This window comes from Chelmon rostratus, chromosome 6 (assembly GCF_017976325.1).
Source record: "Chelmon rostratus isolate fCheRos1 chromosome 6, fCheRos1.pri, whole genome shotgun sequence".
Classification (NCBI taxonomy): Eukaryota; Metazoa; Chordata; class Actinopteri; order Chaetodontiformes; family Chaetodontidae; genus Chelmon; species Chelmon rostratus.
The window spans coordinates 8151097-8165697 of record NC_055663.1 but is presented as its reverse complement, the minus strand read 5'-3'; the positions used below and the strand labels follow the sequence as shown (position 1 = coordinate 8165697).

At 42.6% G+C, this 14601-nt stretch overlaps 1 protein-coding gene across 1 annotated transcript in view; it reads left to right on the top strand.

The window, feature by feature from the left end:
* The first annotated feature begins 6702 nt into the window (after nucleotides 1-6702).
* The window catches only part of LOC121607953 (c-Maf inducing protein), a 43326-nt gene continuing 35427 nt past the window's right edge, over nucleotides 6703-14601 (top strand). The window contains exon 1 of the mRNA XM_041939025.1: nucleotides 6703-7594. Coding sequence (XP_041794959.1) covers nucleotides 7268-7594 — 327 coding nt within the window. The 5' untranslated portion in view covers nucleotides 6703-7267. The remainder of the gene's footprint in view (nucleotides 7595-14601) is intronic.

The following is a 14601-nucleotide window of genomic DNA, read 5'->3' as shown; positions in this document are numbered from 1 at the left end:
TTCTGGGGTTTATATTAGGACTGAAGACGGGATCATTAAAATCAAGACATCACCTTTGAGATCATAAATGCGCTTTTTTGTTATTTTGAAAGAAATAATTATTACAATATATGCAAACAAAACTTATATAACAAAGCGAACAAGCAACCACAAAAATGTGAAGCTAAAACTAAAACTTCCAATTTCCAATTCCATTTTTTGTATTCAAAAAATTTCTTAATATAGCTCTGTTATATTATCATGTATCTCTAATTATATATTTGTATTGAAATTGTATTATTATTATTTTCTCCCTGAAAGTCCAAAAACCAAAAAGATAATTCTACATGAAGCATGGTTTTCCCAACATTTTTAAGATATCAATAATGGTATCAAGCTGGTTGAATCTGTGTGATAAAATAGTGTAACATACATTTGCATAGCAGATTTTATGCTAATTTGACTATTAGGTCGAGATGTTGTGTATAACATGATGACAAGACGGCGTGACTTCTGATCTGTAAATGTTTATGGTAATCTGCCCACCTGTTTATCTGCCCAGCTGATTCCGATACATCTTTTGAACAAGTGGAAATTTGGGTCTGACTGTGACACCAGATGTCAGAATGATGATTGCGGTCTGTCCACAGGGGACCATGAATGCATTTCATGGAACTCAGACTATTCATTTTTTAAGGTACCTTTTCATGGACTAAACTGAAACTCTGGTTCTGGATGAAAGGTCAACAAAACCATTAGGGATCATCCTCTGTGGACCATGAATATCCCTTCTAACTTTCATGCCAATTTGGCTATTAGTTGTTGAGACTCTCTCTGTCGCAGATGGATACATGATGGATGGCCCCACTCATAAGATGTCGTTTCGCTCTGCCACTGGGACCAGAATTCCTCCCATGTTCAGTTCAGTGGTTCATTAGATGTTCTCTCCTTTAACAAGGGTTTAGGGACTGCTCTCCACATCAGGTGGTGCTCCTGCCAAATTGCCTCTTAATGCTTTGAATGTATGCTGAAAGTTAACAAACACCGCTTTTTTTGTACTTGCTCGATGTGAACATGGTAAAAATGAGTTCAGTGTAAATTGAGTGTCTAGCCGGGTTTATCTCCATGAGCAGGATACACTATGTGTGTTGAGGAAAAGTCTAGACAAGGGATTAACAGCAGTACATAGCATGACAAAAGTTGAGGTAATTCAGTTAAAGTGAGCAGCTCTCGTGACCACTTCCAGAATCCAGCTAACCTGGGTCCTGTGACTGATGTAGGACGGGGGAAGGGTTGCTGACACGACACACAATGTCAAAATTTATCAATGCTGCACTGCTTGCTGATTGGAGCAACTGAGTGTTTGGCGGATTAGAGGCTGGCCTTTTAGTCAACAGTCCGTTGTGTGGTACAGAGCAGAAATCAGTCATATGATGAAGGTTCCTCACTAGACACTACAGAAAAAAATCATTTTAAGCATCTACGTGTATCAGAGTTTCCAATGGTTTGCTCATCACGGGCTCCACAGGCTTTTCCACTTTGAGAATGAAAGCAAGATTGTGTACCTTTTGAAGGAAGACCTAATACAATGATGTTCATACAATTTCAAAGTTGAATTCATAAGTAATAAAACTCTTTTTCTCAATTTAACACTCTCAGGGGTTTTGATGCTCCAGCCTAACTTGGTCTGGTATGACCAGTAGCTTATGTCGGCACTGTTAGCAAACACATTTATTTACTAGCTACTGCTCCACTATGTTTTAGCATTTACCTTTGACCTGTAATTGCTTCAGTTGCTGTTCAGAAAACGGTACTTAGGGTCGCTTTAAGTAAGCCATTCTTGAAATGATTTTATTCAAATGTCACCTCATTTATAACAACTTGTGAAGCGCTTTCCTCAAGAAACAGGTATGTATCACCCCTAATGTGGAGTAAACCCTAGACTGCACATATGTCTCCCTCACTGTCTGGCCTTTCTTTAGTAGGAGCTCCCAGTACAGTTTGCAATGACAGGATGTGGTCAAACAAAGCCTTCGCATGTCCAACATATGTTGGTTATGACGAGTATGGAGTAGCGAGCACACGCTCAGCCCAGGAACTACGATCAAGAGTCTTTTGTTGACAATGATCAGAGCAACAGTTTCTTTTGTCACTCAGTAGTAATCAATATAAGTATAATCAAAAATAATACACAAAAATACCCTGGACGAATACACATTAGATATATTGAAATAATAAATCAATTCACAAAAGATAATAAAGAAATAGCAAAAATAATAATAAAAATCAAATAAAGATGTATGATTACAACTTTTTTAAAGCAAAGTAATTATAAATAAGCAACAAAATTAAAAAGAAAGGAAAAAAGTGGGATCTTATCCTCAATTACAGACACCAAATGAAAAACATAGGGTTTAATGCAAAATGCTGTCTGTTAGAACAAGGACAAATTAATAAGAGAGCATCAACAATCTTAACAAACAACCAAGGCAGAATAGCAATTGTTATGATTAGTAGAGCATAGTGTTCATTTACAATACGTTTCTTTTCTTTTCATAGGGAAGCTCATTAAAATGTCTCTTTGGCCTTATTTCCGTTTAAGGGCCTTCTTCCCACAGACAGTAAGTGTTTTCCACATCTTCAGTACTGATTTAAAGTCAGATTTTGAATAAAATAATTTCCATTATTGCCAAATCAATATTCTAGTCTGCTTCTATGACACATTACATTCTTGCTGCATTTCTTTCTTTCCCCTTTGGCTTTCATTAACTGTTGTCACAACAGCAGACAGTCTGCTGGCGGGCTGGTCGGCGTGTTGTAACTTGTCTCCAGAACAATACTGGCTGGAGTGCCGATGGTGTTGCAGCAGGAAGGACTCTGCTGATGGGGGGTTGTGGGTGGAGCGGAAAAAAAAGAGGCTTGAGGGAAACTGCGGGACGTGCCGGTGGGAACATGTGGAAACCTCAGAGTGACACTGAGGTGTTTGTTGTTGTGAGCTGGGACCCTTGAGATGGGAACTGTAAAGCTGCTTTTCCCAGTCTCAGTTGAGCAGGTCTTGGTGGTGGTAGCAAATATTCAAACGAGAACTCTGACCGCTGAAGAGGAATAGGGTTTCATGTGAAGCTAAAGCAGCTGAACATGGGTCAGTCGGTCCTAAGAGAGGACAGTGCAGACTATTGCACCTTGTTGCTCTGCCCTAACACTCACCTGTGTTTCTAAGGCCACCCTCCCTTGGGCTCATTCCTGTGGGAGCTTCAGTGATGTCATCGAGCAGAATTTTTTCCACCTGCATTTGACCTGAAGTGTACTTTTCAGTTTGGATTTGACGAATGGTTATTTCCCATTTCCCTCGTCTTTCCCATGTCAAAGTTTTGTACTTACCCGTCTGAGTTTACTGCCACCATCCCAATACAATGACAATGAGTGGTATTTAGTTTGTGGTGTACACAGTACTGAAACAAGATTTGAAGACATTTTTGAGGAAAGTCTCAGAAAATCAGCTTGGACCGGAGGTTGCAATGCTTAATGAAGTGGTCAAACATTAGATTTGCCATAGCCTAAACATACACAGCCCTGTTTTATGAAATAATCAAATAAATTCTGTGAAAATATATAAATCAACCAACAATCAGTGAAACAACTGAAGAAATTATTAAAACCAATTATTATTAATTGTTAGTTAATCATTCATTTTCATAACAACAGAGCTTTATATTATTTTCATTATACTTAGTTTAATTTCAAACTACTTTTTTTGAAGTAGTTTTTACCAGTTAATGTCAAGTTTTATTTCTCAATGTCCTGACACATTTCATTTCATCCTGTCACATTTCATGACAGCGGTGTCCCCGCCCTTCTAGTTTTCAGCCAATCACGTGCCCCCTTGCCTCTCATATGATAGCAAGCACAAAAACTGCTACTACATTTAGCAGATTAGCACTTTCTAACTGAAGCAACATAATTCTGAATTAACTAACAAGGGGCTGGTACCGTAAATTATTATCGTACACAGACTCAGTAACTAAACCTCTTTAGCTTTTATGCCTTAGCGTAGCTAGCCTAGCTGACTGACTAGCCAGGCTGGTTTGTGAGCTTGGATTATTACTTGACATCAGCGAGTACCAGGTTTAGCAATGTTAGCAATCTTCAGTTGGCAAGAGCGACCACAGAGAAGGCTAGCTCTGCCCAGAGTCGAGTGTCTTTCTCTGAGGATCGTCTTTAGCTCGAATCAAGGCATTAGCTGCTGCCGTGAACAGTGTCTCTTCTCTTTGATGCTGCACATGTACGTAGCATGTGCAGCCTTGTAGAACTGAATAAATAAAAGGCAGAGTTTGTTTCTGTGGCTGTGTAATGTGGAAACCCTTTTTAATGTGATATGATCAGGTTTGACAGTCAAGGTGGTTCCTGCGATGCTTCAGAGAAAACCAATGAGCTGACACTTCATCAGAATGAGATTACACATGATAAACATCATCACCCACTGCCGCTTGTGGCTGGCTTTCTGCTTTTTCCACTGGTATTTTTGACAAGAGAATCTATGAGCTATGCTGTTTAAATGATGACATGAAAAATGGAATCTTGTTAATCAGCCAGTGACACAGTTTAAAGCAACAGCCTGGGAAGTATTACACCAATCAGACCGGTAGTATAGCAAGAGCTTTATGTGGCCTACTTGTTTTGAGTAGATGGAAGCATGAGCATTGGCTGATTCATCAGTGACTGAGTGTTGGGGATGGTTCTTTAAGTGGAAGCCATGACTTCAGGGCCTTGTATTGTTCAACATCCGCCCTGCTAAAGTATCCATGACAAAGACAATAAATCTCTACCAAGGTGTGGCAAGGCGTGCTTTTCGACTATAACTCAATCTCAGAACTTGATCTGGTGGAATTTATCATCAAGACCAATAAGACTGATAGCCTAAAGCCAGCTAGTAGCCTCTAGAGGCTGTAATAGTCATTACACACCACAATATCAATATGCTGAAGGACAAATAGCACGTTAAAGCTGCTGTTATGTCTTGCCGCTCAGGTCAGAGTGGCACTCCAGAATAGATCATAGAATTATTAATTCAAAGGGGTTCTTCCTCTGGGAAATATGAATGTATTCAACAAAAGGCATGGCAATCAGCCTATTATGCAATATCACATGCATGTGAAAACTTTGGCTTGGAGTCAGAATCAACAAGGCTGATCCTCCTCTGGGGGTCAGAATTACCCACTGCAAGTTTCATGGCGCTGAGCTCTGGATCCATGGTTCAAACTTAAAATTCTGACCAATAGGAGAAAAACTCAAGGAGTGTCCAAATTGGACAGGGTTCATACTCTGGGGAGCATGAATGTGCTATTTGACTAAATTACTAATTTTGGTAAGTGTAAATTTTGGCCAAATTGTTGTGCTAGAGGACAGGTCAACAGTTTTACAAAAAAATCCCCCCTAAGGTGTGTTCACACAGAATGTGAAGCAAATAGACACGGCACAATTGCACAAAAAGATAATGTAAAGATGCGTCCATGCAGGTCATTTTATTGTGAATGCGTGGGTTTTAGCAACCTGGGTGGAATTTACGTTCTACAATTAAAATTCAATCCTAGTCTTATTAGTCTTGGTTGAACAGTTAAATACATTACAATATACTTGTATCCAGCACTGAGTGTTGCAGTGGCAAAGTAGTATAAAGGCATGGCCATGGCCTTATGTTATAAGGAAAGTGACTTGTAGTAGAGTTTTCTTCCAAGACATGCATGATGTTTTAATGTCTTGCCTCAACTGAACCACCTATGCTATATTACAGGCCATGCAGATTTATCTCAGCCATAGTAAACTCTCCCTGAGTGACACCACGTCCCCGGCTCTTCCCTCATAATAAACTCACCCATGTCGATGAATCAGTGCCTTGTCAGTGATCCTCCTCTCTGTACTCCTTCCCTGAAAGATGATGCAGGTGTTGCTCAGTTGTGGAAGTAACTTCAGGCACTGTACTTCAATACAGTTTTGAAACAGCTGTACTTGACTGTTTTCCATTTTCTGCTACTTTTTGTTTCTAATATTGTACTTTTTACTCCACTACATTTAACTGAAGTCTTTGCAGATTCTGATTAATGCTAAAAATACAATTAACAAATAAACTGTGATGTAATATTATAGATTAAGCTAAAACCTTATTGATCCCTGGGGGGATTCACAAGCTGCCCACCAGATAAAGTATATATAGTATACAGGCATTGGACACATTAATGTATAATTATAATCCTATAACATATTGTGCAATGTTCCGACATGGACCAGTCTGCATTATGGTCTTTTACATTTGGTACTTTTTTGCGACCAGTACTTTTGTACTTTTACTTGAGCAAAACTCTGAACACGTGACTGATATCTGTCACGCAGTATTCCTGCACCGTGGTCCTTTACTTATCCACAAGATCATTTTCCACATTTGATGTCGACAAGCTGCATCATTTCCAGTGAAAGGAAAAAAAGAGGTGGATTCATAAGAAGTCCCTGCGCCCTCCTCCTTTTCTTTCTTTTTTTTGCGTGCGGGGGGGGGCTGAGGTGAGGAGGAGGGGAGGTGGGGTGAGCGTGCGCCCTCGGCAGACAGTCAAGCGCAAAAGACACACGGCTCATCCGCTCGCCTCCCCATTGACGTCAGTCCGGTATCACATGTACGAGCACGGACCAATCGGCACGGCGCTGCCGGAGAGCGCAGGCTCCTTTACACCAAGATAGGGGAAAAGACTGAATAAAAGGAAACCGTGCCAGAGAGCCTGTAATGACCACAAAACCCGACGGAGGAGCCTAGACTCGCCATTGGATATTTCGCCCGCTTTCTCGTTCTTCCCATGCGTTCCTCGCGGTGGATTATTGTGTTTGGCACCGGGGCGGACGGAATGGATAAGGCCATGGCCCTAACATATTGAATAGCTCGTTGGTGGTAGGGGGGGAGGCGAGACGCGCACCGTGGAGACAATTCATGGGGCATTGTGCGGGGAGGAAAATGGTGGATTATTTGCACTGTATCATAAAAACCTTCCCCCGTCTGGATATCCGGCCATAAGACACTGCTTGGTGGCATTTCTGCGCCTGTCTCGGCCGCGTCTACAGTAACTGAGGTCCTGTTATAGCGGCTGGTAGGTAGGTAACTACCCCCCTCAAGCTCGATCCCAACGACCTTATCCATTTCTATTTTCTATCGGCTATACATGCGGGATTCTTGTGTCTCCGCGACGCGCTCACCCTCCCCTGCCCGAGAGTAACATTTGGAAACAATAAACTGTTGGATTACTGAACTATGGATTTCAACAGCGGCGGCGGCGGCGGCGGGGGCAACGAGCTGCACAACAACCAGTTTTATCAGTGCGAGGAGAACAAGCCTCTGCTGGGGGAGATGTCGGAGGGGAACAACAACACCAAGCTCGGCGCGGGGCCGTGCAAGAGGTCCCTGCACCACTGCAGCAGCAGCGGGATGCGATACAAGCTGCTCCACGAGGGGGACATCCAGGTGTGCGTGGTCAAACACCCCCGCACCTTTCTCAGCAAGATCCTCACCTCCAAGTTCTTGCGGAGATGGGAGCCACACCACCTCACGCTCACGGACAGCAGCCTGACCTCGGCTACAGTGAGTTGCCTTCTAGACTCCTGTGTGTGTGTGTGTGTGTGTGTGTGTGTGTGTGTGTGTGTGTGTGTGTGTGTGTGTGCCTATATAATATGCTGCGTTTCACATTCCACAGGCAGCTTTGGTGTTTGTCTTTTCTTGTCTGGACGCAGCAGACGCGCGCCGAGATTACGCACAGTCTGTTGTTGACGCAGTTTACAAGAAGGCAGCGTGTCACTGCTTTCACGGCTGACAATATCGCAAAACACTGTTGCTGCGGCCTGCACCCCCCCACCCCCCACATCCTCTCCTCTCCATCACTTCCGTGTGCATCACCTTACCTCTGACCACGTATCTAGTTCTCAGACTCGGGTGCAGGGGACGCACGAGGTCGCCAGAAGTGGTCTTTAAGTGTGTGTGTGTGTGTGTCTCTTCTGGGTTAATATTGCCTCCAGGACGCTTTAAACTCTTCATTTGAATTATTAAACAACAAAGATCTTCTCATATTAGTCCCTGGAAATAAAACCCACCAGCAGGGGGTCGGAGGGGCCTGTTCGATGTGTGACATGAAACCAGCTTAGAACCCCTACTGCAGCAGCCTGCATCCCCATAACAAACTGGTGTTTATGTGTTTCTGCCTGCCTGTCTTCCGGAAGGAGTGCAGAATGGAGAGAAATGATGCTCTGATAATGTGCCATCTTCGGTAATATTCCTGTTATGTTTATTATAATATTCCCTCAAGCCAGTTTAGTGTCAGTGGTTGTATTTTTCGCTGTTGCTGATGTGGCAGCCCATGGGTTCTGTTGATTAACAGTCAGGCCTACTCAGGGTATCAGTTCAATGCCAACAAGCCTGTATCCCATCACAGATATGCATGGATTTCATCTGATTTGGTGCCATACATGCAGAGGAAGAGAGGCTAATTAAGTGACCTAATTGGCGATCCAATCAAAAATATACAAATTGTTTGAAAATCAGGATTTATTATTTGTCTTAACATTCAATGTACTCATTATTTTCTATTCTATAATACTGCACTAACCTTAAAGCATTAACTGTCAATGCACACCAGCCAGGAGGAATCATAGACACTGTTTAATTATTAACCTCAATAGGAGACGTGCCTGCGGTAATCAGTTTTAATTGTTAGTAATTTAGCAGAATAATGGCAAAATAATAAAAGCCTTTATTTCCCCTTCTGTTATTATCAACACTTCTGACATTTTGCGTAAAGCCGGTCCCATTGTTTTATCAACACACCTTGTTAGAGGCTTTTTGGATGCCTGCCTATCACACCCACACTGGAAGAGTGTGAGTTGGATTGCTTACTGCAGTGTGCAATGTCTTGGAGGCTGTTATCACGGCAGAAAAGGCTTGTGGATGTAGCTCAGGTTAAGCTCACCTGATCTCAGTTTACCTGCTGGTTTACTGGGAGATTTATGGCTTCTAGTCCACTATAAATCTAAATTATTTGGCTGTATTGTGAAGTCAGAATAATTCTACAGCTTATGAATGGATATAGGCTTACGTTTGTTCATTCCTTTTTTCTTAACATCTAAATTGATTTGGTTTATATTGGTCCTTCGTACTGATCACTGGCTGGAGGTCACAGTTTTGCCTTCTTTCATTTTTCACCAACACTGATTACTCGTTGATCACTTGTACAGGATACATTAGCTTGTTGTCGTGGATGTGACATTATGATATAAGTTAATGACACACTCAAAATGTATTTGTTATGAATCAATAAATCCATGAAATATGTACATATGTAATGGAAGCTTCTGCCCAACCAAATAACCACATAAACAACACCTCATACTGCTTCATTAACCCACAATGTTGTGTACAATGTTCTTTAAAAGAACATGAATTGTTTTCAGCAGGGTCTTCCACTGGACCGACACCATGTTAATAACCTAATTCATCTATCTGTCCGCTGTCGCTCACTGGCTCCAGTGCTTCATCTTAGCTTTTTAGCATACACTGGCTGATGATAAAGCTGCCTGATTCCTTGCCGGTAGTTCCTGCTTGTTCATGCACATTACAAGCTCCGTTTCCGTTTTACTGACTGTTTGGCGTTGACATTAAAGCACACCGATGGGACGCTATTCTAGGCTGATAAAGCAGGCTGTACACGAAAATTTTAGCATGAACAGTGCCGAGTGATAGCTTTGATGTTCCCGCTTGAGTAAAACTTCCTGCGAGCATCCAACAAAGGATGTTGGATGTTGGCGTGCAGCAGAAATAAGCTGTAAGCACAACATTGACTTAAACCTTTTTTATGTCTGGTGTGTCTTTTAAGTTGATATGCCAAGCACTTATGCAAACAGTTGAAGAGAGATACGGCACAACATTGTCATTCATTTGGAGTTGTACTTCAGGCCACCTGATGATGTAAGCCTAATATCCACTCCCTTTTATCTCTGTTTTTGGTCCCTACCAACTCCTGAGGGAAATATCTGGCTCTGTAGCGTCTAACTGCTCCACTGTGTTAACCAGACTGTCTGCTGTCAGCTGTTGGTGCTGGGCAGGTAGTGTACACTGACAGTGAGAGTGAACCAAAACAGTAAAGTTGTGGTCCAGGCAGCTAAACAATGACCTGCAGATTCAGGTGATAATTCTCTATGGGCGTATAACTTCAAGTGACCCCTTTCATTTTGTCATTTGATACATTGTTAAAATAGAAATACAAATTATAGTCAGCTTAAGGCAAGATGGCACAATAAATCGTCCAAGTATATGCTGTTGTGTCATTGTGATGCAACTTTTATGCCTCATAAAGTTTAGAACTTTCCGTGGAGAGGACACACACTGACTGTGTGATAAGGACCTGGACCAAAACTACACAGCTACAGGGTTGGGTAGAAGGCATGGCTCCAGAATGCGACTTTGTGTGCAACATGCTGGTTGTTGAACAAATCAGCGACTGTGGCAGTGATGCTTGAAAAGCACAAAAGGAAGCTGCCTAAGGGACCATACATCTACCGTGTGTTTAACAAGTTTCACTTTTGTAAGGACTCTGGCAGAATGAAACCTATAACGTTGCGCTGCACTCAGTCGGCGCCTGCATCGCTCGCATCTTTTCTGATGGCAACGTGCAGCCGAGTCACATCTGGCAGAGACAAGGCTTTAGACAATTACTGCCCACTCTGCCATTTCTTATCTCATCTGTTTTACTTGTGTGTTACAGCCCAAGTTAGACTCTTGCCTGAGCGTCAGCAAGAGCCGAGCCAACACCTCAGCAAACGCTGTTTTGACAGGTAGTGCAGTGCGTTGCATTTTATTATATTTGTAAGAATTCAAAGTTGCCAATTAACGTCCAGTGACATAAATACTTGCTGTTGGGGCCTTTTTGTTTTGCTCCGGTCACATTTCCTACATGTGGTTTTAAGTGGTGTGTGCTCTGTGAGCTCCGCTGCCTATCAGTGAGACTTTATTGATTGTGGTTGCAGTAGGAAACGAGGGCAGCCTTCGAACTTTGGCCAGTCAACAGCAGCCCTCAGCGACAGCCAGGAAATCATCTCTGTGGGAGCTGGAATTAGGCAAAACATATTTCTACATCTCTTGAGTCAGAATTCGTGGAAAGTGTCTCGCATTTGTTGGCCTTAAACGCTCATTGCTCTGGCATTCCTCCAATGCCGCTTCCCAGGGATCTCTTGTCGCTCAAACGATAAAGAGTATATTTTTTTCTGGTAATTTCTACTGTTGAAGCTTATTCTTCTACCACCTCTACAGCATTTACTCCAAAACTAACGTGACATGGCTACCAGACACCAAGTGTTACAGGCAGCTAATGTAAAAGCTTTCTGGATGCAAGCTGGATCACCTTTGTGTTCAATCAGCAGAAAAAGTTGCGCAATGCATTCAGCATGCACTTCATTTGGTTCTCCTGTACAGTCAGATGCAATCCAACACAACTGCTCACCACTTCTAGCTTCACGTTTTGCTCACACTGTAATAGAGGCGTTATTGTTTCGAGAGGTGTTTCTATTTTTTTGACCCCCCCATTCGCACACATGATGGGGCAGAATAATAGAAACACCTCTCAACATATATATATATATATAAGGATATTTTGTAGTAAAATGATAACTTTGTATATGAGAAGTCTTGTGTCAAAGGCACTCTGTAAACTGAACTTTTGTTGCCTCATGCTATTATACAGTCCCTTTCAAGCTGTGTCTTTCCAAGGATCTCACATGCTCATAGTAGATGCTTTATTGTTCTTGCTTCAAAGAGCCAAGCTGTCAGGGGCTGGCTGTCATAAACGATCCTGTAAAACCCCCACACGCTAATAGAAATGTTGTTGTCCTGTACAGTAACAATGCGCTTTTAAGCCATCAATTGAATGCCTTATGTGCCACGTATTTTCTTAGCATAGCAGAAAATATGAACATTACTCAGAATGGTGTAATTTATCATACGCTGTCCTGCGAACCATAGTCTGCTTTGTATGGCAGGAAACTGAATCTGTATAGACCCCAGTGGCAGAAATCGTGACGCGAACGCCAATTCTTTTGTTTTGAACGGAGTCATGTGGGTGATTTGTCCAGAAACTCCCGACTTGTGCGCCTGTGTGTGTGTGGACGGCGACACCCCGCATACAGCGGTCATGTGTCTGCGAGTTGGCTTGTCGGCGATGTCACATATTCCTCGCTCTGTAAAAAGCTGAAATATGAGGAAGAGGGCTTTATTCAGGGCGAAGCATGAATGTGCATTTCCTGAGTGGAGTTGTTGCGCTCGATGTCGAACAGAGCGGTTATGTGGGCTGAAGAACAATGCTGACCCGTTTGCTCTGCTCTCTTACGGAGAGACTACTTCCAACAAGGAGGCAAAGAGCGTTGACTCTGCGTCTCCAACAACATCCCCACGCACAGCAAATAATTGAGATGATTGTGAGAAAAGAGCTTTGTGAAAGTGAGCCTGGCTGCCAAGAGGGTTTCAATAGTCTTAGTAACAAAAATCACATGAATGCGTTCAAGTTAAAGCAATGCCGGCGTCAGTGTTAAACGAAGTTGTTAATTTCTTTTATTTTTTAGTAATTTGAGGAGGAATTAACATAATATTGGAAGCAGCTGTATTCTTCATAAATTTTTCTGCATGCACAGAGAGCGAGGTCTCACTGGACAACAGGAGAGAGTTGTGACTCACTTTCCTTTGACAGACCTGCCTGCCACGACTGTAGTCAGACACCTAACCTACATCACATTTGCGTAAGAAGGGCGCTAGTGCAAGCAAGCGCTTCCTGTGTTGCGCTTCGCTCACAAAAGGCCTGAGATGAAAGGAATCTGGTTGTGCCGCGAGAACAGGGGGCCTCGTTATTTGGAGCGGGGCGAGAGTAAGGATCCTTTTAGAAATCAATCAGGGGGACTCGATTGTCTCTCAGTCACGTACGGAATCTGAAGTGTCCAGTGACTGCGTAAGAAGCCGCATCACCAATCTATTTTAATGATCGTGCTTTTTATAGTTAGGAGTAGTCTGATCCTCATTATCAGTTTTGCTTTCGCTGAAGATCTTGTGGGTGTTTAATTAGCAAAGAATAATCAAATATAGAATATACTGTACTGTACTACAACCTAACCACGTCACACTCACCACTCTGTTGCTCTGAGGTTCTCTGTTTAACAGAAAATCTGCTTGTATTCACTCATCAATTCTTGTCACTTCCTCTTGCCTTTCTCTCCCTCTCCTGCACAGACGCTGCACATAACATTTTTAGTCAGGTACTCAGGTGAGTACCAGAGCTGGTGTTTGGTTCTTAGTAATAGCTTGCGCCACATTTGTGGGCTCCTTACTCTTTTCATGTCTATCAAATAATGGATGATTAAAATTCTGTTCACACCTGTTTTGCCTGCTGGATGGACACTAGCAGCATCTTGCACCACATGTCATGTCAGTGCGCTCATCGTTAGCTTCCAGACACGGCACATCTTGGAGCCACTAGTCAGAGAAGAATATTTTCTTCTGCTCGGGTTTGGTTTGATGCTGCTTTGTAGGTGGCAGATCGGCAAAAAAGGGTTATTTAAACGAATGTGAGTTTGGCCTAAGCTATTACACAGCCTAAAAAACATACCACACTGCTTCTTAGCTGCATTTTTTAGCGAGAAAATTTCTGAAGAAATCACTGTTGTCCAGTTTCAGAACCAAATCCTATACGTCATTATGCACAAATTTAGTGTCTTCACTCACCACAATGCTGTGTAGCCTATCTCACAAATTCTGATTCATTGTCTTGGTAAACCCAGTGCACCTTAGCTACTGAAACATACATGAATCACATTGGTGTCAGTGTACGCCCAGGTGAAAAAAGGGTGTAGTGTTCACTGGGTGAACATGTTAAACTTAGACTAAATAACAACTGTTGTAACACAGAAGTCTTACGCCCTGTTACACATACGGACTCAGGATCCAAGTCATTGTATTGTGACGCTCAGCGCACATGCTGGCGACGCCTACCAAATCTCAAAAGGTGCCCATTGGTGTGACGCGTGGGAGGTGAAGAAGTTTCAATTTTACAACGAATGAAAGCAACAAGCAAAAGCACTTTTTTCCCACAGGAGACGACACAAAGTTGTCTTCGTCTGCACTCCACTGTGTGGAGAAACTTTGAACATAATGAAGCTAAAACGGATCATAGTGGTCTTCAACAACACATACTGCAAAGCTACAAGCTGTTCTGTATGTAAGGTAAACACCAGAGGGGGATGTGCCCATAGTGGCAGCATCCAAACTGCCTAATCAGACCTGAGTATCTAAAAGTGACGGAAAGCGAGACTGTGTAATGTTTCATTTGTAGGAGGAAGATTGTTCTTTTTGCAGACAGTTTTGCTTTATGTACTCAGTGCTAACGAGGGTCTGCCATTTTTGAATCCATGAGTGAGTCACAGCCCAGCTGTCATAAATCCCCCACCCAAGCATACACAACTCAGCTTCCTAAGGTGGATGGATAACACACCATCCAACCTGGTTCTCTTTTAGCCTCAACCCCAAGCATGGCCCTAATCCTAATCTCAACCATCTAAAGTGGG